At 38.3% G+C, this 27,174-nt stretch overlaps 2 protein-coding genes across 11 annotated transcripts in view; one reads left to right on the top strand and one right to left on the bottom strand.

Annotated features, from left to right (window-relative positions):
- The window catches only part of LOC125691909 (uncharacterized), a 178,565-nt gene extending 154,908 nt beyond the window's left edge, over positions 1–23,657 (bottom strand). The window contains exon 1 of the mRNA XM_048941876.1: positions 23,575–23,657. The gene's annotated coding sequence lies outside the window, so the exon portion shown is untranslated. The remainder of the gene's footprint in view (positions 1–23,574) is intronic.
- Positions 1–27,174, top strand: part of LOC125691903 (bifunctional heparan sulfate N-deacetylase/N-sulfotransferase 3) — a 415,179-nt gene that overhangs the window by 345,322 nt on the left and 42,683 nt on the right. For 9 of the 10 annotated variants that reach the window (XM_048941854.1, XM_048941853.1, XM_048941856.1 and 6 more), the window contains one exon: positions 4,186–5,312. In XM_048941854.1, coding sequence (XP_048797811.1) covers positions 4,332–5,312 — 981 coding nt within the window. In that variant the 5' untranslated portion in view covers positions 4,186–4,331. Of the gene's footprint in view, positions 1–2,651; positions 2,672–4,185; positions 5,313–27,174 lie in introns of those variants that run through there. The other variant, XM_048941860.1, reaches the window with a different exon arrangement.

The following is a 27,174-nucleotide window of genomic DNA, read 5'->3' as shown; positions in this document are numbered from 1 at the left end:
TCTTCGTATGTAAATGTGACACAACTTTGTTGCTCCTAAGCAGAGGTCACAATATATAGCTGCTTTTGCATAGGTCTGAGGTAAATTAAACCAGGTTTTCATATTGGGCTTTAAAAAACTTAAATTGAGAGCATTTTCTCTTTCGCTTTTGGTTATTTTTGCTTAGCCTATTGGTTAAATCTTGATAGTTTTAAATATACTGAGATAAAGCACATTTCTCTTAGTTTTAAGTCACATTGATATTCATGACACAACTTCAACAGATAAATTTTTTAAAGTATAAGACTTAAAGCAGTTTTCCATGTTTGTCTTTATGTGGATACAGGTAGTAGGAGAGCAAGAACTATGTTTCTTTAGAGCTCCTTAGTCCAGGAAACAGCTTGTTCATGCTGTGCAGACAAGGCAGTCGTACAAAGCCCGTGCTGCAGTGTGTGCTGGGCATGCCGCGGAAGACCTAGTGCAGAAATCTGCCAGTGAGGGCATGGTGTTCACAGTTGCCATAGCACTCACACAGCACATGTCCTTATACTCTGTGCATCAGTCTGAGCCTGAGGATGGGGCTCCTCACCAAGTGCAAAGACTTCTGGTGAAGTTGCTTTCATATTATGTTAGTTTTACTGCTGGGAAATAATAATAAAAAACCCCCGATATCTGATTTTGTGCTGTTCTCTGTGCTCACTAGAGAGCACCTCTACACCTCATGAATAGTGAAATCCCAAGCCAGCTTTGTCTCGAATATTTGCGATAGGGTTATTGTGCTGAAATGATTTATAGGAGCCAGGATTGCAGTCATCTGTAGTTAGTAAAGTAATAAACTCCAGACAGCTACAAGTGGTAGGAACTCACCAAAGCCATGTGGCTTCATCATGGTGCTCGTTCTGTCATCAGTTTTTTTCTTATTAGTGAATTTGGAGAAAAGGGAAAACATGAAGTGCAATATCTGTATTCTAATACCTCTCTTTCATTCTGGCTGGCAGAAGGTACCCACGACTGTGACAGCCCAGCAACATGTGTTACAATTGTAGATCTCATTAATAATGTGATATTTTATTTCCTGTGCCCATAAGATTTTTGTGAGAACTAGTCTGATGCTGCAGAAATCACTTCTGCAGTAGAAGAGGATGACGTTGAGCTTTGCTGCATTCAGAATAAAATGCAACATTTCTTTCCATGACTCAGCTTTCTCACAGCAAGATCTTGTCCTGCATAGTGAGTCCACAAGTTAAAAACAAACTTCTAAATATTAGACATATTTTCAAGTAATTTTTATCACTAATCTTCACACTAACGTGATATTTTGATACCGAATGCCTGGGACAATGTAAATAAAAGCCACTGGTCTCAATTTTCAGAGAATGGCATAAAAATATGCAAGTATGTAAGAAGTAAAAAAAAAATAATTCTATCGTGGAGATCAAGCTGTCATGACTTATTCATTCTTTTATTAAATATTATATTCTTTTCTTGTGAAAATAAGATTCCACGAGGACAGCCCTGTTCTGAAGTACCACTTCAGAGAGCTTCCTTGGGGTTGGTATGTTCTAAACAGTACCCTCTGTCAGTGTGTACTGTCAGTAGTAATCATGTAGAAGAACCATTTGCCCTTAAGCTGTGTCTCAGGCTGTGACCCTGTGACCAAGTTCACATAGTCATGGTAAGTTGTACAGTGTGGGGTGAGTGATGCACCAAGGAGGTCTCTGTACCTCTGTTACAGCCAGTGCATGATGTTTTAGGCTGTAAGAATCCAGTATATCTAGCAAATAGTATTGTTCGGAGTAAAAGTGTAGTCTGTTCCTGCACAAAAACAGCTGTAACTTGTCAAGGTTTTGAAACTGTTCTGATATTATTAAATGTATGTTCCCTTTTCTTTTGTGTTCTTTTGAACTCTTGCCATGCAAAGCAGTCTTTAAATAAGCAAGACCTTACATAAGAATCAAGCTGATTCAAGAGAACATGCATTTAAAACTTGTCTTATTCTGTTTCATTCCTCTTCCTTCCTTCCTCTTTTCAGTGGTGAGGATGCCAGGTCTGGCTGTGGTCCTGCTGGGTCTCAGAGATTTCCTCAGTGTGAAGCCTTGCATCTATCAGCGTTTCTACCCACCCCTTCTTGCAGCTGCACTCTGTACCTCAGGAGGTACCAGCAATTAGGAGCTAAGAATAAAATGGCATGGGCTTTCTTGTAGAAAAACACAGCTCTCTAGGCTGGCTCCAGATTTTCTGCTCCATGGAACCACCTTAGGACATCTTTGCTGCAAATATTTCAAGTGCTTCTGCTGCTTTCTTTATCAGCCCTTGAGCTGCAGCCCTTCTATAATGTCTTGTTCAAACGTGTGCCTACAGCTGCTGCACCCAGTCAGCCCTTTCTTGCCATGAATTTGGGTCACTCTGAATTTTTCCTGCTCCAGGAAAAATTCCTTCAGTATTAACACATTCAGGTGGCAAGATAGGAGCTGAAGCTGGTGAAGAGTGAGACATCAAAATCACACTGCTGGGAGCTTCTGGCTCATCTGACTTGAATGGTTCCTGTCATAAAAATAGGAGTTCTTCATGGCTCTGTCAGAGCAGCTTGGGGAAGAAGAAGCAAGCAAGCCTCGAGCAGTATGTTGAATGGTGGCTGACTGCCGCTCAGGGAAGCAATGGTACTTTGGTCAGTAAGAGTTCCGCTTTGGAGGTTCGTGTCTCTCTACTTGTTAAGCAGACCTGAAGCTCTTTGTAAGGCTGAGTAAGACAGGGTGTGTGGTTTTTTGAAGAAAGGCAGCCATGTGTATAATTATTCCTCAGAATGCAGTAAGCATTCATTTTGGCCACTCAAATTATGAGTTTCTTGGCAGCCAGTCAGCTGCATTGGAGATGCAAAATGAGGGCTGTTTTCACTGAGAATCCTTTGTGCCCGTAACAGAAAATTGACTGTCTGGAAACATGCCTTAAAAATCTAGTTTTACTCATTCAAGTAAATGAAGCTTCTAGTTTATCATCTGCCTTCCTATCAGTTTATATATATCTTTTCTGCTATCTAAGGCAATGCACTTGAAGGTAGTATGACAAAAATCAAATATCTCAGTACTTAAAACGTTTGAGATCTTCTAAAGGTACTTTCAGATTTGCATTCAGTATCTGTCCATTCTAAATGCCTCCAGTTTCTACAGGCACAAATTATATTACTTTTGGTTAACACTGAATAACTTGGCTATGTGCCTTAGTAAAAGGAGAATCTCTTGTCTAAAAGCTATATATGAGGCTTTGTCCAACTGCAGGTGAAATTCAAGGCCAGGTGCAAGTCCACTGAGAGCAGGGAGTGCTGATGAGATGCTATCTATGAAAAGTAGAATAGGAGTTGACAAGAGCAGAATGTGTCCAGAAAGTGGGCTCATCTGGTGATACACAGGTTTAAAGAGAATCTGAGTTATGAATGAGAGCTGATATATTCTTACTCTTGGCGCTCAGTTTTGCTCTTCTGATAGATGGGATGCCATGTAGTTTCTTCTTGAGTTATGGACTCTCCAACTTCATTCAGAAGTGCATTAATGAAGTATAGAATACACTTAGAATACATGTAGAATAATGTTCTCCTAGTTTCTAGGCCTTGACATAGAAAGGTTGTGACATTTCCTCAATGTTTGTGTTATCAGCAGTTGTTTATCAGTAATTCTTTTGGTTTTGGGTTAAAAAGAAAGAAACGAGAAACGGTAAGTTCTTTGCTGCCGTAACCTTGCATTTCAGTGCCTTCTGAGTATGCCCTGTTTTACATTGTATTCTGGGGGCAGGGAGTCTGTGAGATTTAGAGACATTTTCAAGTGGGTCTGGTAACCAGTCGGAATTCTGGAAGGGAATTCTGGCTAGGTCTTTTGGCTCTTGAAATGTTAGGCTTTGTTTTTGTTAGATTGAAGTTTTTCAAGGAGGAGGTTCTTCAAGCTGCTCCTTTATTTGTGCTTTAGATATTCTGGTGTTGCAATACTATAAAATGCGGAGTGACGGTTGTATTTTATAAAACAATCAGGTATAATGGACAGCAGAAACAAATAATGCTACTAATGTAAAATTTCAGAAGGAAACTATCACAGTTCTTTGAATTGTTTTCTTCTAAACCTTTCTTTAGCAGTGATTTGTGTTATCCATTAATTCAAATGTGACAGTACTTCACAGATGTGGTGCCTTAATTAAATCTCTGATTTTCTTTTCTTCTAGACTATACCTTCTGTAAAGCTTTGTAGAAGATAAATGTGTGTGCTGCAATGGTGACATAAATATTTAAGAGGACTGGAACAAGTTGTTGAGAATCTGCGTGTGTTTTTAATGCTGCTGTTGAGAGCAATCTAAGACAAGTAAACAACATGAGTTTTATCATGAAACTTCATAGACATTTTCAAAGAACAGTTATTTTGCTGGCTACTTTTTGTACGGTGAGCATTGTTATTTCTGCATACTACTTGTACAATGGCTACAAACAAGAAAATGAACTTTCTGAAATCTCTTCAGAAGTGGAATGTGGTGATCTTCCACTGTTTCCATACAAGCTGATGGAGATGAAGACCATGAAGCCTATTGATCCACTGAGGACAGATCTTGTAGTGCTGGTATTTGTGGAAAGTCAATATTCAACATTAGGCCAAGATATAATAACCGTTTTAGAATCTAGCAGATTTCAGTATCACATTGAAATTGCATCTGGAAAAGGTGACCTCCCAGTGCTTATGGACAAAAATAAGGGCAAATATGCTCTCATAGTGTACGAAAATATTCTGAAGTATGTGAATATGGACTCCTGGAACAGAGGTCTTCTAGATAAGTATTGCACAGAATATGGTGTAGGGGTTATTGGATTTCACAAAGGCAATGAGAACAGCTTGCAGAGCTTTCAGTTGAAGGGCTTTCCTTTTCACGTCCACAGCAATCTGGGTATTAAGGACTGTTGCATTAACCCTTATTCCCCACTGCTCCATGTGACTAAATCTTCTAAGCTTGAGAAAGGTCCTTTGCTTGGAAATGACTGGGCAGTTTTCCAGATTAATCATACAGCTTACCAGCCAGTGATATTTGCAAAAGTAAAGACACCAGAAAACCTTTTGCCACCTGCTGCTAAAAGTGCTCTCCATGCCACAGTAATTCATGACCTAGGTCTCCACGATGGGATACAACGAGTCCTTTTTGGCAATAATTTGAATTTTTGGCTGCACAAGCTGATTTTCATAGATGCCATCTCTTTTCTGTCTGGAAAGAAGCTCAAACTGTCCTTGGATAGGTATGTTCTGGTTGATATAGATGACATCTTCGTTGGGAAGGAAGGAACAAGAATGAATGCCAATGATGTACAGGTAAAGTATGTACAGAAACTAATAGTTGTTAAGGCAAAGTATCATGTTTTTATTATTACTTTTAAAATGAACAGTTACTAATTGTTGAAACTCAAAAAGGATGTGAATCAGTAAGAATAGCTATGCAAACTCTTTGTGCCTTGAGAGAGAAGCCAATATGACTGACTCTCCACAGTCATTAACTCAAGGTGTAGCAGTTCCTTCCTCCTCCAGGCTGGAGGGGTGTGAGTGCAACTTCACTTCTATAGGTGAGAAAGGGAACATAAGAAAATAAGAGTCACTGGTTAATATCACTTGTTTTCTCTTAGATAGCAAAAATGCTTGCTGAACTAAATTCTATAATCTCACTGGCGGGCACCTCTGAATTACATTCTCTGTACTACGTATGGAAAATAGTCTTTCACAAGAAAATTAAAGATGACTAGTTGCTAAGTAACTGTTAAAGAAAGGTGGTAAGAGAGGCAGTGTTTTCATTTCTCCCTGAGCCCCCAAGCACTCACAGTTCTAATTAAATAATTAGAGTATTTAACTCTAGTCTGATGATACCTTCTGCCTAAATGTGTACTTTAGAAGTACTTGGAAACAGCACAGGACTTCAAAGCTGGACCCGAGATCTATTAGCATGTAATGTACGTGTTGCTAGTCTTACAAGTGGGAAGTAAATGTGGTGAGCAAAAAGAAATGTCAACATAAATTTTGAAGAACGGATTGGATTATTAGCTTAAATGTTTAAAATGCATTTCAAATGTCAGAAGCTGGTTGCAGCATTTCACCTTTCTTAGTTTTATGGCACTTACTTACAAGCAAGGTTTGTATTAATTTAGGTCTCAAAAGCTTGTTCAGTCACTAAATGAGTCAGTGTTAAAAATGTTAAATTTTCATCTTAACATTTCAAGTTGGACATTTAGGCATGTCCTTTTTTTTACTCTCCATTGTCATGCTGTTCAAGTGAGGTTGTAGGTTGAGGTCAGTAGGAATAACATTACTTCTTGCTATATGCCTCCCTTTCTTTTTGTGAAGTCTTGTAACAAAGCAGATAGAGATAACTGCAGAAATAATACTTAGTCTAGAAGCTAAAAAATAAGTTAAGATGCTGATGACTAGTTTCTGCTGGAAACATGGGGAAATTTCCTGTGAAAACTTTCAGCATGGAAAGATGTTCTGAAAAAGGTTGGATAGCACTCCATGAAGATGATAGTCTTATTAACATTATTAACTCAGTTTTTTATTGTGTTTTGTGTATTTTTTTTCTCCAGTGGTAGTATATTTGTCAAATTGCAGCAGCCCTGTGTTAAACTGTGTTATTAAGCAAGAGACTTGAATTTGTAGTTACTTAAATGTATTTTAAAATTGCACTATACACTGAAACTTCCTCTGTGTATGCAATTATAAATAAGATATGTTCCTTAGATAAGTAGGTGTTTTCCCTATGCAAAAAAAAAAAAAAAAAGTATGGATTGGAATAGAGTAAGGGTGAATTTCTGTATGGAAATTGGTGCCAACATTTGAGTTAGATGGATAAGCATGCTTTGCACGCTTTGAGGATCTCCAATGTGCAAAATGAAATTGCAAGAACAAGGTAGTCAGTTGTTGTGCAGAAGGAGCAGTTTCTATTAACAAATAAAGCCCAAATAGATTTCCCACTATGTTGTACAGCAGCAATTTGAAATATTATGTTTCAAATTTTGTCTATGTGAATGACACCTGAAGATAATAATTCTAACTTATCCTAAAATGAAAAATTGCCAGAATTACTTGCTAGAAACAGGTGGCTATTGAGACAAATTAGAATAAAGCAAATACAAAAGGATGAACTGTATTGTTCCAAGGGAATAATTTGCAGTATGTCAGAATGTTATCTTTCCTAAGTAAAACTGTCAAATTAAATAGAAATAGTATCAAAGTGAAAATAAATGAAATTACCCTACTTAAAAGTTACAGTGAACTATGCTCTGAAAGAGCGGAATGCAAAAGCGTTCCCTTCAAGTTCTTCATCTACTTGAAAGTTAAAACATTCTATTAAACATGTTGTTAGGGCTGTCAGGTACAATGCATCTTCATTACTATTAATATCAAAGGAATTACCCTCTGTGGCACGTTGACATGTGGAAGGAATGAAATAAAATCAATTTGCAGTAGTTGAGAATCTGTTATTGTATAGTGTATTTTGCATAAATGACACTCCATTAGACAGCAGTGTTTTACTGGTTTCTGTTGCATTGACTGTGACAGAATTGAATGTAAAAAGAAGTTACTAAATGAAGAGTTTGTGTAATTTCAAGATTAACTCATTTCTGCTAAGGTTATATTATAAATACTGGTAGTATAAAATTGGGTATCATGTTTTTTGTGTTTCATTTTTGTTTAATGTGTTTCCTACCTAATATTTTCTGGATGCAGTCGTGTCTTTTAAGACTGAACTTAATGCGCTGTGGATGTTTCTTCATGCACTCCATTAATTAATGCACTTAATCACTTCAGAAAGCTTCTAGTCCCCAGAATAGCTGTGTGGTTAGCGCTGCTCCCTGGATAAGGCAAAATTTAGAAACTGGAGAGTTGTTGCAGATGTGATACAAAACTGTAACTCATCAGTGAGTTACAGCACTGAGTTACAGCATCAGAGTTACAGCACTGACCCCTCTGGGTCCATCTGGCCCAACCCCTGCTCAAGCAAGGCCATCCAGTGCAGGCTGCCCAGGACCGTATCCATCTGGTTTGGAAGATCTCCAAGGAGGGAGATTCTGATTCCAAGTAAGGTCAGGTTTTCAAAAGAATTTCTTCTCACTTTTTTTCATAGGTTAAACTGCTCACTTTTTTGAATTTTGTGAACTGGAGTTGAGGCTATCTGAAAATTGCTGTCATAAGGTTAAGTGTTGTTTTTTGATCGGTAGTATATATTGACCTCAAAAGAGGTGAAGTCAAAAGCAATACCTCTAAATGAGAGCCTTCTGCATCTCTAAAAATCAGGCAGAGTGGTGGTGCTTCAGCTGGAGTATATGTAGTGCCACAAATACAAGCGTAGAGAACCCTTCTAAAAATCTTTGGACAAAGTTTGTATAAAAGTCCTTTAAAACTAATAAATGGGTTGTTTTGTTAAACAATACAGCTTTTTTATTTAAAAAAATAAATAACCACGAAACCTTGAAACTGTACTTCAGATTTTTAGGTTTCCTGATTGTTACCGATTTGAATGTCACTATACAAAATCTGGATAAATAAAACTGTTCTCCCAGGTGCTGTACTGAATAGCTGCCACTGGTAATCATCCATGTTCATCTTTATTTATTTTATCACTGTCTGATAAAATAGAAGTAAGAGAATAGAACATTTTTGTAGTCTAATTGCATCCCACATTGAATATAAGCGTAGTAATGTCATCTCAGCATTCATTTTTCAGTAACCATTTTTCTCTCTTAATATCTGTCTAGCAGGAGAGACCATTATGCTGTGACAGTGCAACAATTTTTCTTTATGCCTTTTAGTCTTTGCAGTCCAAATAATTCTCTGAAACGGACAGCCAATCTATCTAAATATCTGCAAAGAAAGTTTGTCTTAATAGACCAAGGTTGTCCCAGCACAGTATAGTAATTTAATATAATCTTTTTTTTTTTGTCACCATTACTTTCTTTTTTTCTTTTTTTTTTTTTCTTTTTTTTTTTTTTTCAGGCTATAAAGCATTGGGAAAGTCATTTGATATTAGGAGGGAAATTAAATATGACTTTTTTATTTTCTACTTACTGTCCAGTACTGGTGGATTACAGTGGAATGTGCAAAAGTTAGTCAACCATTTCCTTCATTTCCCCAGTCCATCTCTGTGTGTATTTCCTTGAGAGCTGATCATGCTTTTAGAATTAAAAATCAGAACGTGATTTTTTGTTTATTATTCTTTTAAGTCATTAGCTATGTGATTTTTGCATTGTGGGATCCTTTCTACTTTTCAAAAGAGGTAATTTAAGCTGAAGTCTGGTAATCTCTACACTCTTTTCATGTAAGCCTAATTTTTTTTACCCTTTTTAATTCCTGCACTGCTCAGGTTTGGATCTACGGTGTTGATATTATTTAGGAAGAGTCTGGCCTGAATGAGCATTTTTGTTCATGTAACATATGAAACAAACAGTGCACAAATGGAATCATATTAACACTTGAAAATAGTATAATAGATACTTCTTGTATTTTCTTATTACTCTTTTATAATTGCCAAGGAAAAGCTTTCATATTAACCATATACATTCTTGAGAAAGATGTAATCTTTTCTTTTTTCTATCTTGTGAGCACTTAGGCAATACATCGATTAGGAGACTCACATTTGGGAAATAGAATCTTGAACTACGTTTTTGGCGTTAGACTTGGTGCATTTGGACTGCAAGAGCAGTCCACCTAGTGAGATTCTTTCATATCATCTGTGCCAAATGGTGTACTGATAGCACAGAGGATTTAGCCAGGAAGAGTAAATTCATAGCATTTTAGCTTCCATCACTCGCAGTCTGACATTTTGCCCAGATTTTGAGTTTTATAAAGTATACATCTGTAGCAGAGCTAACCCTCTGTCTTCCCATAATAGACAACGTAGAAAAATATCTTTAGGCAGACACTGATTAAGTTAATTGCACCTTAAAACTGATATTTTTCTTTTGCTCACAGAATATTCCTAGGGTGACTAAGATTGAGGTTAAACATTTGCACTTGGTCAGATGAATCTCATTTTGTGTTCCAAATCCAGTTTTGCCCTCATTATCGTATTTCCTCAGTATTTTGGTGATCATCTCCTGCTTAATACAACAGAGATTTCTCTTCTAATATGTAATTGTTTATTCATTACTTTGCAAATTTGTCCTCGCTAGTCACTATAGCTTAAATACATGATACTTGATACTGTTGTTTAAAACCCATGCAGTATCTTTCTCTCCTGTGTAGCGTATGTAGAAAGAAAGCAGATATTCCAGTGGGAGAGCATTCCACTAGTATGCTTTTTAGTTTTAAAAATACAAGGCCGTATCTTTTCAACTCCTCTGCATAGGAATGACCTAAATATTTGCTTCAGAGAAACTTCCATATATTGTGTATTGTGGCAGAGCGGCTGGAATGTGCCAGAAAGCCTGAACTGCCAAGGCACAGAACAGTTCTGTCACAATAGAAAGCCTAATTCTCCAAGTTAATTGTTTCTTTATCTATAGGATCGCACAGAAGGTTATCAGTAAAGAAATGATAGATATGTCATCAGAGCTGTTGGAGATGTTCTTGTCTATTCAGTTGCATTGAGCTGTAAATCTTTCCTATGGGGAGACGGAAAAGATCTTTTTTAAATGACAGCATGAATTAATTACTAGGAACTTTTGTTTAGCTGTATCATTTTATATTTCTAATCAATTAGCCCTGTTACTTTCATGCTGTTGTTCAGTGCATTTACTGTGTGTACGCATGTGTTCTGTCTTCATTTGATCTGAAGCTCCTGTGGTACCTTACACTGACTTGGTTGGAATAATAAATAAAAAGTATATCCTTAAAAGTAATGAAGAAAGGGAATAGTAGAAATGGTGGTGTTTCTGTGACTGGCTGATCCTGTAGGAAGTCTGACTTCTTGAGCATATTATTTCAGATATAGCAGTGTGGAAAATTATGCACTGTGAAGAAATAGAGAATTAGATCTCAGATAAAGAAAATATAACTTCAAAAATTATTAATATTCTTTTATCTTTTATGAGCTGCTACCAGCTTGTAGAACATTTTACCGGTCAGTCATCTTAACATTTAATGTATAAGAGCAATTTGGTTGAAGTAGCAACTTGTGTGAATTTTGATTTACTAAAGCCGATAGAGGTGCAGCCCAGCATTCCAGCTCTTACTTTAAAAGGAGCACACTTTCTTTTGAAACAAAGCTGGGTAAAAATCACTACTCAGAATATAGAGGCTACACAGAAGTGATAGGAAAGACAATACTTAGGTCTGTTTGAGAGTGACACTTCTGAGATTAGCAGGGTAGTAATGGAGGGTTCTAGGTGTGCTTGTTTCTCCCACCCTGCGCTTGCATAAGCTGGAAACAGCCAAACCGAATGGAATAGGCTTGGCACTGTCTGTACAGTACTTATCTGCTGTACTAAGTGCGGGAAGACACAAACCTTGCTTAGTAACCGTGTGTCCTCAGAATGAAATCCCTAAATAGAATGTGCATATCAAACAGCAATGCTGGCATGCTCCCTTGGAGCTGCAAAGCCATATTTCTTTCCCCAGTAGGGTAACTGCATTGACCTGTTCTCACCACTTGGTTAAACTGTTCTGTTTAATTCTACAGAATTTCTCAGGTACAGCAGCTGTGAAAAGGGTGCTGTGTAGCTAACGCACATTGCTCTGGGTTAAAAATGTGAAAGAAAGTAAGTGCTGATTGACCTCCAGATGCTCCTCCTAGCTCAGAATCCATTCATGTTGGTGTGTCAAGTGTGAGGAGGCTTTCAGTTGTAGCACTTTACCTGTTATAAGGAAACCAAATTTCATTCTTTCTATGAATTTGGTGTCTTTTCTTGGTTCAGTGTTTCCTGGAATTCATGTCTTGTTCACTTATTTTCATGATGGCGTTTTGGAGTTTCTTCTGAAAAATTATTTTGCAGAAAAAAGCAGTCAAATGTGGTTGTTCTTAGTCTCACTGAACCTGTGAGAGTCAGCAAAGTTGTACCACTCACACTTCTGCTGTGCTGCAGCATTCGAGGCCTTCCACAAAGCCATTTAAGTATCATTGCTGAAGACAATATTCTATGTATCTGTTGTCCTACTTCTTTTAGGCCAAGGTTTATAAATAAGCTAAGTATTTTCTATTCTAAAGGAACCCTGTTGAAGTTTTGAACGTTAGAAGGATAGCATTTTTTAGTTTGCAAGTGCCCCATGGGGGAGGGTTGGGTCAGGACAGTGATGCTTCCCCATACATCCTCATTTGTATTTACTGATAGCGATGAAACTTAACTGCTCAATGCAGGGTTCTCTGGAGTATTAAGACAAAAGATATCCCAAAAAGACAAGGCAGGTCACTAATCATAAAGCTGTATATAGAGGTTTTCTTTTTCCCCTCTTATTTTTGCAATGCTGGAGTAACTTTTTTTTTAATTCAAAAGTTTGTAACACTATTCATGCAAACCTAAATCTTTAAACTGTTTTTTTTCACTCAGTCTCATAAGTGAACTATGATCCGTCTGTGTCCGGGAGAAGTTAGAGAAGGCAGAAAACAGTTACAGCTTTTCTTATTGTCAAAGGGGCTGCAGAAACTGCTTGTCAGTATGGTAAATCCTGTGTGATCTTAAGGGCTGGTGATGTGCTTCAAGCTATTCTACCCCAGTTTGACTACTGGTTGCACATTCCCTGGCCCATCCTACTAATAACATCTTCTAGTTAAGCATGATACGCGCTGTTTCCTTCTAGTTGCCTTACCTTTACCAGAAAGTTCCTTGGTGCCCAGTGTACTACTTTACTTCAGCAGCAAAGCTAGAGCTTTGCCTTAAGGACACATTTTCTTAACAGCCGTTTATATCTGGTCAAGGGATCTGTATCCATTTAAAAATATCTGTAATGCACCATGTAAAATCAATGTTACCTCGTGGGCCATTGTTTTTCTAACAAAAGTATGAGCACCTACAGAGGAATAAAGGAAGGAATTAATGGCAATGTGTGGTTGAGCAGAATTTTTCACTTGACCTGGCTCACAAATTGCATCTTAAAGACAATTTGCCCAAATGCTCATTTACAAATAAATTAAATAATCCCAGAATCTGGCCAATGAAGTTTTGAGATATTCTACAGTTGTTGTTTTACTTGAATGCATGTGGGTTTTGTTAGGCTATCTCTGAGAGCATATGGTTTTCAGAAGGTGACTTGAGGCAAAATCAATTTCTTTTTTGGAAGGGAATTATTTATAATGAAGGACACAGGAGAAAGCGCCTCTGCTGGAGAGGAAGCCAGGTACTTCTTGTTATAACTTCTCATTTATTTGATCCTGATCATCTTACCAGTCTGATTTGCTCCTTGATATCCTGATGATATGTGGGGCTTCTTCCACATGCTGGACTGTTCCCAGATGTTGTTTCTACTCAATACTTTCTAAAGTTTTTTTTTTGTAATGTAAATAGTAAAATTAAGAGAGAAAAACAAAGGAAGTTCCTGATATTTGGTGGTAATTTTCAGATATATATGTGCTTCCACTGAAATGTTACTTTAAGTAATGTGTTGTAGCTTCACCAGCTGACATATGGAAGTAATAGAGGAAAGAATTACAGCTCCCTTTTTATAACCAAATGAAGGCAAATGCTCTGGGGACTGTCACACATGACATATGGCAAGAGGGTTTCCTTCCACCCATAGTGATTTGCTGCCATTTGGGAAGCTCATTAGCATTCTCAGAACAAGGTCGTTATTGATCCCATTATTTTCTCACCCGGAGGTTAAACCACTCTTAGCATGTTTAAGGGGGAAAAGTACTGTATTCCCAGCCCACATCCCTGCTAAGTGACTGTTTCTTTGCTTACCTATGTCACAGGTCTTACAGTTTAACTGTTACGCAACTCGAAAAAATATTACACCTTTGGTGTTGATGTAACTTCACAGCTTTTATAATTAGCACGCTTCCTGACTTACCAAGGAAATTGCATCTATGAATATACTGTTGATTTCCCAAACCAGTAGGTGTGCGGCATGGGTGCAGTCCCATATGTTTCTAGCAGTTGTGGAAACCTTTCTCATTTTTAATTCTCTTTTTCTCTAGTAGTGAATGCTTTGATATCCATCCTTAGGCTGAATGAATTTTCTTACCAGTGGTGCCTGCCTTTTGTATTTTCATTGCTGTTATTGATGGAATTGTGCCCTGTAAGAGCCATTTAGCTATTCTATTTCAATATTAAGTAGTTATTAATTATATTAAGTTATATTAATTACTAATGTATTAGTTATGTTAAGTAGCTATGCTCATGTAGCTCCTTCTAGCACTGCTTCTACTTTTCCCTTGACTAAGTTTGTTATCCAGAGATATCTTTACACTTGAATGTAAGTCTTCACTTACAGAGAAATCCACACCAAATGCTTATGTCCAGCCAACATGCCATACTTGAGTGATCATTTTTGGTTCACAGCCATGTAGTTAGCAAGTTCTGTCTCCTTTCCTTTTCTCGGAAACTTATAATTTAAGAATATATGTGAATGTTTTCATGGATGAGATGAGAACGCGTGTAATTCTGCACGCTTTGAATATAGTCAACATAACCTAATCTCAGCTTTGTTTGGGTTGTTCCATATGGTAGGAAAGCAAAACCTGCCATTCTAAAACTTATAAAGTGAAATGGGAGTCAGGACATATTGAAACCTTAGTATGCAATGTAAGACATTCAAATCTGCTGGATAATTTGCCTCTGCTCAAAAAGCCTTTTCAGGGTTTCAAGATCAGTACTTTCAAGGCTGTCTGTTGTTGTTCACTGAATAACAACATCTTGAGAGCAAAAGAAAAAGGGAAGTTGAGGGAAATCAAAGCTCAGTAAGTAACTACTCTGCGTTAATGCACTAAACCTGAGGCAAGATTCTAACATTCTGTGGCATGCATGGCATCTTAATTCAGAACTGGCTGTGTGCTGGAACTGCTTTCCAGCCTACTGGCAGTGTACCCCGGAACTACCCTCTGTGGCCCTCGCCTTCCATGCACTACAGGCTCTCGTGACAGAGGTTTTTTTTGTTCTGTTTGCAACTTTCTTTATGAAGTTTCTGAGCATGCTGAAGGCGTGCTGTGAAAAATACTTTGGTAATACAAATAATAACAATGCAAGTACAACTGTACAGATCCATTGCCAAACAAGCGACTGGTAAAAGAATTATTTTGGGCTTTTTCAAATGATGAGCTTGCTGTCCAATTCCTTCTGCTAATGGAACAGAATAAAATTTTCACAAATAACAGATTGAAATGCAGTGCAGACAGTTATAGAAATCAAAGCAATTAACTGTAAAAAAGTATCAAGATTGGCCCTGACATCTTTGCAGAATTTCAGTCGTATCAAGAAAGCACAATATGGCCGAAAGAGAAAAATGAGGGTAGAAGTGGGACAGTATTTCAGTAGCTGCTCTTACAAGAGCAGCTGCATGGAAAGCGTCCATCCTTTTCTCCCATTCAGTCTGGGAGATGTCAGTGCCACAGCATGATTTATTCTGCATGGTCATGCTTACAAAAAAATGTGAAAGAAATTCAGTAGGTTGACTGTATGTTTGTAATCCTGGGAATAAATAATAATATTTTACAGTTGGAAAGTACTTCATCTTTCTGACCAAAGAGATTTCTAGAATATTGTGTTCAGTTTCTGCAGCACTGAATTAGAAACATCTAGAGACTGCTTAGACAGAGACACCGGGACAGTCAGGAAATTTCTGAGCTAGGACTGAAAAAGTAAAGGCTAGGGAACTTGGCAAGTAACGATAACCAAAGCAGAAAGCAATAGGCTGCAGATGTTTGCAGACTGTAAGCAGTGAAGGTGGATAAGAATTACTTGATGTAAGGCACTGAGATATTTGGCTGAACAGCCAGTAAAAGTTCCTTATAATAGCATGTTTCATGTAGTTGAACAGAGGGTAGTATCTGAAAGGAACTAGAAGGATTATGTAAGTCTTTAAAAATTAAATTTAGCAAGAGAGGATGAAATATGGAAGCAATATAATATTGGCGGGGAATTTGTACTGATATGTACTCTCAGTCTCTTACAGTGTAATGAAATGCAAAGCTCACTTTGGATCCCTGTATGTCGGTTTGAGTTCCCTAGGTGTAGAATTTAGTCAGGTGGGGGTATTTACCTACCTACATCTAGTTTCTATAATCCTATACTTTAGAAATGAGAGCAGTTATGCAAAACCAGAAGAGATATATTAACTATTCAAACTAAATAATCCCCTTATGCTTGTCTTACCAGTTGTCCCATGTTTCAAACAAGATCTTAATTTTTTTTTTTTTTTTTAATCTCTGCTGAAGTATTTCTCCTAGACCAGGTGCTATGTAGGAGTCAATGAAGCTGTCCAAATTTCGATTACCCTATTTTAAGTTCTTACATCTTCTCTGTGTTGACAACATATAATCATAACTCTTCTCAAGCCCTGTGTTTTGTGTCAGCTCTTTTGTGCCAGCCTTCCTTGCCTGCTTATTCATTTTCTACCAATTATTTGATACCAGTGCTGACGTAACAGAGAAAGTTCACTCAGCAACTTGGAAACTACTAATAAAAAGAAGGAGGGAAAAAGACTTTATACATCAGCTCATCCAAGACAAGGGAGGGAGATGGACAGGTGAGTAGATAAAGATTTTTGCATAGGCAAGACAATAAGAGCAGCTTGGACATCTATTTGCTGCCACTGGGGGAGGAACAAGAAATATATTTCTGAGTAGACTGTAACATCTGCATGCTGCCCAGCCCATGGTATGGTTCATTTATTCTGCATGACAGTGGTGTGGTAGCTCTGCTACACTTGTTTGAGCAGGGTGAGCAACAAGCTGTTTGTAATCTGAATGAAGAGAGTGCAAGTCTTCATTGATTTGTGCTTTATTTTATTTATTCTCTAAGATGTTAAACAAAGTATTAGCACCAATATTATTGTGCTTGTCTAAAACCCTTAAGGGGAAAAAAAAAGTATAATGTGGCAAACACCAGACCTCTCTCTCTTTTTGTCTGGTAACAGTATGCAATGTCCAGTATTATTTTTCAAGCTATCTAAATTACAGCATGTTCTTCCTTAGCCCGTGATTCGACTTTTACTGTGAACACATAACAAATTTATTTTGCAATTGTAGCTAGTGTTAGTTGATTCTAATTACTGGAAAAGTCTTGTAAAATTTTATATGCTTTAAAGTTTGTATGGTCTAGAAAAACAGATAAATACCACCCACTGTTGAGCTGTGTTTGTCAGTATAACTTGGTCAACATTTCAAAATCCTGTTTATTTAAAATTCTACTGAAGAAGGCCAAGCTTTTCAACTTAGGAGGCAGCTCAATCCATGTTTATCCAGGGTCCAACACTGAGATTCAGAGAATACTAATGCTGACAAAATAAATCAGATTGAAGCTTGTTCACAAGGCTGTATTCACAGATGGTTGGTACTTGATGTACACAATAGTGACACCATACTTTAACTTTCCAGAAAAAAATCATTTATGATGGCTCTCTTTGCCTTTGTCAATCCATCAACCCAACAACTTTTGAACTTGTGGGCCAGTTTCATTCCAACTTGACAGATATGGACAGCTCTCGAGGATGGTTGGATTCCTCCTAGATGCCAAGAAATCAGTGGAATAGGATGTATGAGGATCAATGCACGTACCAAAATAGGTTTCAGTGAGCTCTGCTTTTGTCCCTTTGCTTTGACGTCCCCTGGCACATCAGTCTATGACTGGAAACTAGTGATAGTGCAGACCGTCTTTTATTTTTCTAGATAGGATGTGGGGGACAGGGTGGAAAAGGAAGGCAGGGCTTTTGAAACCCAAAGGGGAGGTGAGCCCCAGCTGGCACTGTGGGATGAAATGCAAACTACTGAATGATAAGAGTAGATTTCAGAGACAAATTTCTATAAGAAAACAAGTTTTATGACAAAAATTATTTGTTTTGTGTGCCAGCAGTGAGTGAAAAGGTGGATCTGAAATCTAACTTGCATCTCTAAAATCACTGTCATTTTGGATACAGCCACTGACAGATGCATGTGAATGGGGTAGATGTAATGATAGCTGCTGCTCTGTGAGGCCACTGTGGTCCCTTCTGCTGAGAAAAGAAGCCTGGAAGTTCTTCCAGTATTGAATCTTCTGGATATTTTCATAATCCAGTGGCTGTACAGAGTCACATGCTGGGGTGCAAGGGCCTCTAGCACCTGAACCAGGCAGTGTGTGATGAATAGGAGTGCACACACTTTGCCATATGGAAGGTGGTGGCCAGTCCGTGGTGTGAAGCACAGCCCTGCTTGGGGAGCAGCCCTCCTCCTCCAGCCAAACACTGACTGCTGTGTCTGGTGGCAGCAGTAAAAGCTAAAGCTGGAGCTGGCATGTGAGGAAACATTAAATAAGAGACAAACATGATGTTGACAATGAATACAGTATTAGGAGTTTGAGTAATATTTGTGTCCTTTCTGAGAATCTCAGAGTCACAGGGGTTGGAAGGACCTCAAGAGATTGAGTCCAACTGCCCTGCTAAAGCAGGTACCCTACAATAGATTGCATAGGTAAGAGTCCAGACGAGTCATGAATATCTACATAGAAGGAGACTCCACAACCTCTCTGGGCAACCTGTTCCAGTGCACTGTCACCCTAAAGAGCACCCTTTATGGTGCTCACCATAAAGATCTTCTGTGTCTTAGTATGGAACTTTCCATGTGCAGTCCATTACTCCTTGCTCTGTTGGTACACACCGCTGAGAAGAGTCTGGCCTCATCCATTTGCCTCCCACCTTCCTTTAGATATTTGTAAACTTTTATCAGATCCCTTCTTGGTCATCTTTTCCCCAGGCTGAACAGACCCAGGTTACTCAGCTTTTCCTCATACAGGGGATGCTCCAGGACACTAATCATCTTTGTGGCCCTCCTCCAGGCTCCTTCTAGGAGATCCCTGCCTTTTTTGATCTGAGGAGCCCAGAACTGGACACTGTAGTCAAAATGTAGCCTCATCAGGGCAGAATAGAGGGGGAGAGTCAGCTCCCTTGACCTGCTGGCCACTCTCTTTCTAATGCACCCCAGGACATGCTGCTGGCTCATGGCCATCCTATTGTCCACCAGGACCTCCAGGTCCTTCTTCGCAGAGCTAATTTCCAGCAGGCCATTCCTTAACCTGTACTAATGAGCTGGGTGACTAAAAACCCATTGGACAGCCATGATGTTCTAATATCATTGACAAAATATTGTGCAAAATTGACAACATTATTTGCCAAGAAGTGAACTGGAATAGGAGCTGATCTACTCTGTCACGCTAAGCGATGGCCAGTCATGCTCAGAGCAGAGGCAGCTGAACAGTGTGAGCTGTTTTGTGGCATGGCTGCCTAAATGCTTGTGCTGTGGGTTAACAGACCTTGTTTTCCAGTTACACTGACTGGTTCAACAAAAATCATCAGATCACAAGAATTTTAACTGGATGAATACAAGGAGATGTTAAATGTGTTTTAGAGTTGCTTTGCTCTCAGTTTAAGTTGTGTTATACTCTGAGAATTTACTTTTTTGTATATGCTGTTTCATGAGCTGTGAATGAAAGAACCGGTAAGTATTCCATTGAATTCTGTCTGACCAAAATCCAGGAAAAATATTATATGGACTAGTAGAACTAATAGATACCCTACTTCAATTGGCCTAGGTTTTTTGACCTTTAATTAAAAGAAATGCAGGGCTTTATTTCAGTTATCTGTAGGATAATGAGATCGTTTAGCTGTTTAGTGATAGTCACCTCTTTCTTCAAAGTACAGTTTAATTAAGAGCTACTAATTGCAGAATTCCATGCAGAATCCTGAAAACAGCATGATAATTACATTACTTTATTAAATACTATTGGCACCAAGTATTTAAAATCTTCAATTTACCTTGTCATAATTAGCTTATTCTCATTAGCTGCTATCTCAACCTCCAAGAAGTGAAAGCTGGTGATAGAACTTAGTCAAAAGTATTTCTTAAATCTCTTGATTGCATAAATGATACATCTGGGATGAAAGAGCCTAATTACTTGAAAGTGCATAATTGGGCCATCATCAGGGTTGTTTTTACATGATACAAAAAATATCCAAATGAAGTCCCAGCAACATTAAAATTGTGTTCTTATGGAAAACTTTGGAAAATGTTATCTCAGATGACTTGCATCAGCAGTCACTGGTTGGTTGGTTTGTTTTTGGTGTTCTTTAGAGGATATCAAAATCGGATCCCTATCTCTGATAATCAGGATTGCGTGTTTGTGCAGTTACAGCACCTATGCATACAAACTGTAGGGGTCTCTCCTGAATTTTTTGAAAATCAGATTCAGTGTCTCATACTGGATACTGAAAAAAAAACAACAAAATGCACATCATCTTCTATTTTATCTTATTAATGCTTTGAAAAGCAGCTGGGTTGCTGAGTTAGTGGTGCTTATAGAATTTATTGAAAAGATTTGCACCAACTTCCTTACTTGTTGAATATGGTCCGTAATACTATAGGAAATCTCCTATAGAGATCTATGTTATATATAGTTAAGCTTCTCAGGTGGATGACTGGGGACACACAGTCCCACGTAATGCAATCAATGACAGCTTTGCCTGTCCTGCACATTAAACACCTGGGCTGTAAGGCATTTCTGTGAGATAATTTAAAAATGTAATTGCTGAAGGTAGAAGCTAGCTGTCAGTAAACCATACTAATTTTTAAATATTAAGATTTAGTCTCCTCCAAAGACTTTTTGCACACATTTTTAGTTTTAAATTCTGCCATGGTTCTCTGTAAATAGGCTTCTTGCTGGCATATGGTACTTTCAAACTGTTAATTAAATTGTCCTATTTTTAAGGGACCTGGCAGACTTTTCAAAATCTAGAATCAAATTTTGGAATTCAAAGAATAATTTTTCTTTAAGTCACTGCATCGTAAGAAACATTATTTCCCTAATTTTTAATATTTTGTACAAAATAGCAAGCATAGTTGTCTTGAGCTCGCACAGAATATGCTATGTTATAAACTTCAACATAATTATCATCAGTTTTGTTTTTCCAGCTCTGTTTCAGCAGTCTTTATACCTCTGCTGGATTGTGTCCTATTAGATTACTTGCTTCTGCCAAACTGTAGAGCAGTATCCTCTCCACACACAGTTTAGAGTCTATTTATAATTTATGGTCTCTGGCATCTGAACATTTTGCTGGAAAGTCTGAAGATTTTTTTTTTGTTTTCGTCTCTTACCCTCTCTGTAGCACAGCACAGTTAATAGAATGCAAAGAGAAAATGTAATCATTCTTCTCCTTTTGTCTGAAGGGTATTCAAAATATTTTTCAGATAAACCTGGTATACCCAAAGCAATTATTCTTTCTCCTGCATAGATTAAATGTTTATGGTAATAGGTGTCAGAATGATAATCTTGGAAATCCAGAAAGAATAGACATTGAATTTTAATGATGTTCTAAAATACATAATGTATCTTGAGGGAAATGTTTTTTCTCAGAAGTAAAATAGTCTGTCTAATAAAATAATGATTCTCAGCCATGTGGGATGGACCCTTATTGACAATGCCTTATGTTTCTCCTTGCTGTGCTGCCTTCCATTGCCTCCATAGATCCCAGATTCTTGCTGCTGCCTTCACTGCCATAGTTCCTCAGTGGTTGCTGTCACCGCATCACTGGGGCTCACTTTCAGCTTCTTATCACACTGCTATAACATTTCCTGTGGATCCCTACTCCTCCCTCACTGCTCTCTCCCTTCTTTAGGCAGCATGTCCGTCCTTCCTTTTCTTCCATAAATCTCAGAAGAGCCAGAGCAAACCCCAAAACAAGAGGCAGTTTGTCTCTGGTATGGGCTGTGCTGGGCTGTCTCACCTCTAACTCTGCACACCTTGCTTGCGCCTCATAGCCTAGGACTGGAATGCAAAAGATGGTAAGGCAGACCCCAAAATACAAATGGGAGGTTTCAAGTAGTGATTGTTGAATTGCTGAAGCACGGTGCTTTAAAAGAAGTTTAAACTACTTCTGCATCCAGGCACCTAAAAAGGTGCTTCACTACTTAACTCTGTGCTTTCACGTTACACTTCATACCAGTTTGTTTTAACTTTTCAAAAAGTCTTTGCCTTTAATAAAAAGCCGGTATGATTTAAGAAGCAAAATAATTTGTAATTCAATGACTCCTTTGATAGTATGTGAAACAGCAAAGTATATGTTCATGAAAAGAGATTTGTTTTCTGAAAAAAAGAGGGAGGAGATAGCTCAGTGTTGTGATTTTTCCCTGCCAGTCTTTCTTCCTTTTGTTATTGACTTGGAAAAATGTTCTGAATTGAAGTTTAGTGTCTTGATGCTGCAGCATTGTGAAGCTATGTCTACCTTTTGCTAATTTAGTTAAAATCTATGTAGTACAAGAAAAATCAACAGTTATGAACTGTTTTACTTTTCAAGTGTCTGAGTTCTTTAGCAGCTTTTGAGTAGAAAAATGGTCAGAAATATGCTGATGTGACTACAGAAACACAAAATAGTTCCTTCTTCGTGAAACAAGACTAAAGCATTCTTGATTTATATATTTGATAAGCTGAGATGTTTGGGATAGAAGACTTTGTTGATGTTGAAGAAATTACTACAGTCTGTTTACTGAAGGCAAGTTGACGCTTCTGACATCTCCATAACAGGCTATAATGGGAACTCATGTGAAGAGGCATTTTGAGAACAGGAGGAAGAATGGTTTCCTGACTGCAGAGATGGGAAGCAAGTTCTGGCAATATGAGTTTTATTCTTGGCTTTACTGCTGATTTACTTGAGAAAAAGCTTGAAATCTTTTGACAACCTATTGTCATCTGTCTGTGCCTCTGTTTGTCCTGTCTACAAGGTGAGAAAAATGAAATAAAGCTGTTTCCTTTGTAAACGAAGTTGAAATTTCTGAATAAAAAGTGATTTTAAAAAAGTTGGTTTTCAAGAAAGGAGGTCATCCTTACAAAGGCAGGAATTTTCATACTTTTTCATGTTCATTCAGAAACAGTTCTCCTGGCTTCTATTGTTGCATTTGTGATCTTAGAACACATTTTCCCTTAAACTCTTGTTTAACTAAGTTCCTCACTGGTATTGACTGATAACATAACATTGGCAATTATAGCAGCTTATGTTTGCTTAGAAGCTTCATCAAAAGTGAAATTGAAGTAACTTAAATGGGATCATGCTGATTAATCACCTGAGAATCTGACTTTGTTTACAACATATTGTGATTCTTTATTCTCCTTTTGTTATACTATAAACATGTTAGATGCAAGGACTAGAAGAGCTCTGTCTTACTCTCAGAACAATTTTTGTCTATTGCTTGGATTGTAACAGGGCCTCTTTCTGAGACTGTTTTGGACTACTGGTGAACAAAGGGATCTCTCATCCTATATTGAATTCTCATGTTTGATTGTTGGCAAAATAAATTTCCTAAACCTAATGTGTGAGCTAGGAAAAGTTTAAAATTAAATACTGCATTGTAGCTGTAGAAGTAATAGTGATTAAGTTCTTTACTAGGAGAGTGGTTAGGCCCTGGAACAGGCTGCCCAGGGAGGTTGTGGATGCCCCGTCCTTGGACGCGTTCAAGGCCAGGTTGGACGGGGTCCTGGGCAACCTGATCTGAATATGTATGTTTGGTGGCCCTGCTAGGCAGGGGGGTTGGAACTACATGATCCTTGAGGTCCCTTCCAACCCGGGTGATTCTGTGATTCTGTGATTACACAGCCAGCAATTTTATTTTCCTTATAGTACCAGTGGAAGTATAACAAATGGAGTAAGTAATTATTTATAAACAGAAAGATTTTATTGGATGCTTTTTAAAACACAGTCTTTGGTACTAGCATATTTATATAACAGCTCATACCCAGAGGGACTTTTTGTAAAACAATTGTAAAATAAAGAAAATATCACCAGCTTACCTTCAGTGTATAGAATAGGATTAGAAATAAAATTTCAGGCTCTTCCTCACCCTTACTTCTTTCTGTTTCTAGTAGAAACAGTAACAGTCCCTGCCATCTGCTACTATATATTTTTCCTGAGTTTTAACATTTTGTTTTTAGAACCTGAAAGATTAGTAAAATGTCAAGTTACCAAGAAAATAATCATAGGCATGACAACTCAAATGTTATCTCAGCTTATCTGTACAAAAGATGGTTCACAGTAGGGCTGTGCCCTCCTTCTGCGGATGGAGCAGGTGAGCAGATATGCAGTTGGTTATCAGTTGATACATTTTCAAACAGCGGTGTTAGATTTAGCAGAACATCTCCTGTTGATTTTAATGAAAATAACATGACCAAAAAAAAGCCAGTGAGATCACTTTTGAAGTTCATTCTGTAGAAAGTGAAATCCAGATCTCCTTTAGAGGTTTGTGTAATTTGTGATGGAAGGAGATCAGTGAGGAGTGGAAGCAGAGCTTTCCTGTGACTGATGACCCCCAGGCAGTCAATAGGAGAAGGTGCTAGTTACACCAGTAATACCAACTCCCAGTGAAGAGCTAACTAAGCGCTGAATTATATGATTATTATGGAGATGACATGACTTTTTCCTACCCTGCTCCTAGCCGCTGATTGAGAACCTGGAGTCATGGCTGTCCTATCACCCACGGTGGCTACAGCATACCCAGAACTGCAGCAGCAAACTCCTTCTGAACAGCCTTTCTTGAGCATTTCTAGTCTCTCTCTTTCTTTTCTTTGTTCCATTGTCTGGAGATTAGACTGGGACTCAGAAACTGAGAAGTTTTAGAAAGGTAAGGGATAAGGGCTTCAGCTCAAAAATTGTTCCCAGTGCTTCATAGTTGAAAGGCTGATTCTCCATGGCAGTAAATGCAATATAAAGAATTTATTTTTAAATGAAACCTTGCTAGAGGCTGCACAGGGTAGTCCTCTACAGAGTTTTCTGTGAAGGGCAGATAGCTTTAAGGAAATACATTTGTTATTAAAATTTTAGAAATACTCATCAGTCAGAATTGCTCATTTGGGACTGTGCTTTATCCCAAAGCCTGTGTGACTAAACTTTTATCACCGTGAATGTAATGTTGTTGTTTTTGTTTTTTTTCCCTAAAATCCTTGAAAGTCATATGGTTCAGGAAGATCTGAAGATCTGCCTACCTGCTGGGCTGCTGAGGAGCCTACTTCCCTGGTGTGCAGACACCTTCAGAATAATATTTTGGAAGTTTCTAAATGTCTGTTATGTTCTTCCATTGGGGCCTGTTGAACTCAATTCAGAGGAAAAGAGTTTTGTAGCCCATTCATGTCATCTTGCTGTCAAACTGTACTCAGAATTTCACGTTCAAAGTTGCATACTGTTAACATAAGAAGCGTGTAGCTGTACGGTATACCTCCCATGTTTTTAACTGCATGTCTCCCTCAGAAGGTAAAATTTTCATGGAATCGGTTCTTGGCAGCTCAAGGATGGCTTTAATAATACCTTCTGTAGATTTGCTACCTTTTGTTAGAATGAGGAGTCTCCCCAGTGATCTTTGCCGTCAGCCTGTGCAAAAGCCTTTGTTACAGTGTTGGAAGATTTCTCTTGTTCCACTTCAGAAGTCTTGAGCTGGTTTTCAATTATCTCTATTCTGTGCTCCATTTTACTCATTCCTTTAGCAAGGCCGTTGTTTGCAGAATGTTTTTCAGGCATTCCTTTGTGGTGAAAAATGATCTTTGCTGCACAGCTGCTGTTCCTTGGAGCCTCCCTCACTTCTGCTGCTGGAGCTGGACAGTGAGGACATGGGAGAGCCAAACTGATGGGAAAGCAATGTGATGCCCTTCCTGATCTGAGCAGATCTCTAGAAGTGGGAGGCAGAAATGTGGTAGCTCTTTCAGAGATTCATTTTTGTGATGAATATAGATTTAATGAATATGCTTACTCATAGTGCACTGTTCTGCTGAAATTAAAAAAAAAAAAAAAAGCTAGGCAAGCACTAACGATGACTCAGAATTGATAGCACTCATTCTGTCAGCCATGTCAGCAAGATTCAGTTCTGTAGCCCCTCAGGATGAGGACAAGAAGGACTTTCTCCTCTTGCTACTAACTGGCTTCCTCAGGCACCTGCTTCCCAGAACCAGGCAGAGCATTACCTGCTTGCTGAGGCCTCAGGCCATGGCCTCACCCTGTGCCTTTCCCAGCCGTGCTGCTGCTATGGAGCTGATGGGCTGTTTGATCAGTGATGAATGGGGTAGTAGGAGGACTGGAGAGTGCCTGCATTTGCGCTCCTGCTGTTTCCCAGTGGGGGTAGGTGGAAAGGCTGAGCACTGCAGAGGGAGAGCAGAGCAGAAACAGGGATACATGCTGTGGTCATTTGTTGATGGGGATGACTGTTTCTTCCTTCAGGCTGCTTTTAGTTTGGGTGCAGGAGAGTTCCTGTTCATGTCATCTTTTCCTAGGTTTTATCACTGTAGTGTTGTAGGTAGGATAGTTCAAGGAAATAAGCTTGACATACCTACTCAACTTTTGTACCTTTTAAAATATTCCATTATTTTGATGTTTTTTTGTGATTTTTAAACTCTTAGCATTTCACAACATGCTCAGAGGTTCTTAATTTTGACAGTGGTATTATTATTAATAACTTTATTACTACAGTGGTAGTACAGTGCTGCCTTTGAAAACTCGTTGCTGATCTTTGACATAAAAATTTCCCTTTCTTTCCAAGGAATTACTACTTAGCAGTCGGCACAAGTACCTGTTCCTGTGTGTGTGTGCTGTCGTGGTCCTGCAGCTGTGCTGTGTGCACTCAAATCCTGAAAACTCTTGAGTGCTCTTTAAAAAGCAGCTATCAAATGCTCACCTGAAAGTAGGCAAAGGAATGTGCATTCTGAGTGTCATTCTAGAGGAGGCTGTTTATTCTTCAGTTTTGTTGTTACTTTCCAGATATTTGTTGTTGTTTTGTGTGATTTTTGTTTTATATCGGGGAGCTGGGTTTTGTTACATTTGGAGAACTGAAATAGTGAACAACAGAAGAGTAGAAGAATTTGGGGAGATAACTCCTTGAAGGAATCTTTAAATCTTGGGAGTGACAAATCAAGAAGAGCATATTGAAATCAAACGCTGAAGCTGTATCTGATGAGTAACAGCTTTCCCCTTTCCTTTTACATGCTGTTTTTTGTTTGTACTAATTTAGTGAAAGTACATTTATGCTGACAGACAGTATCATAACTGTCTGAGAAGTGAGTCAGAATTTGAGGATAGGATTAAGTTCTTTGTTGTGGAATAAGTTTAA

The sequence above is a fragment of the Lagopus muta genome, chromosome 4 (genome assembly GCF_023343835.1).
Source record: "Lagopus muta isolate bLagMut1 chromosome 4, bLagMut1 primary, whole genome shotgun sequence".
Classification (NCBI taxonomy): domain Eukaryota; kingdom Metazoa; phylum Chordata; class Aves; order Galliformes; family Phasianidae; genus Lagopus; species Lagopus muta.
This window is presented reverse-complemented; position numbering and strand designations above follow the sequence as displayed.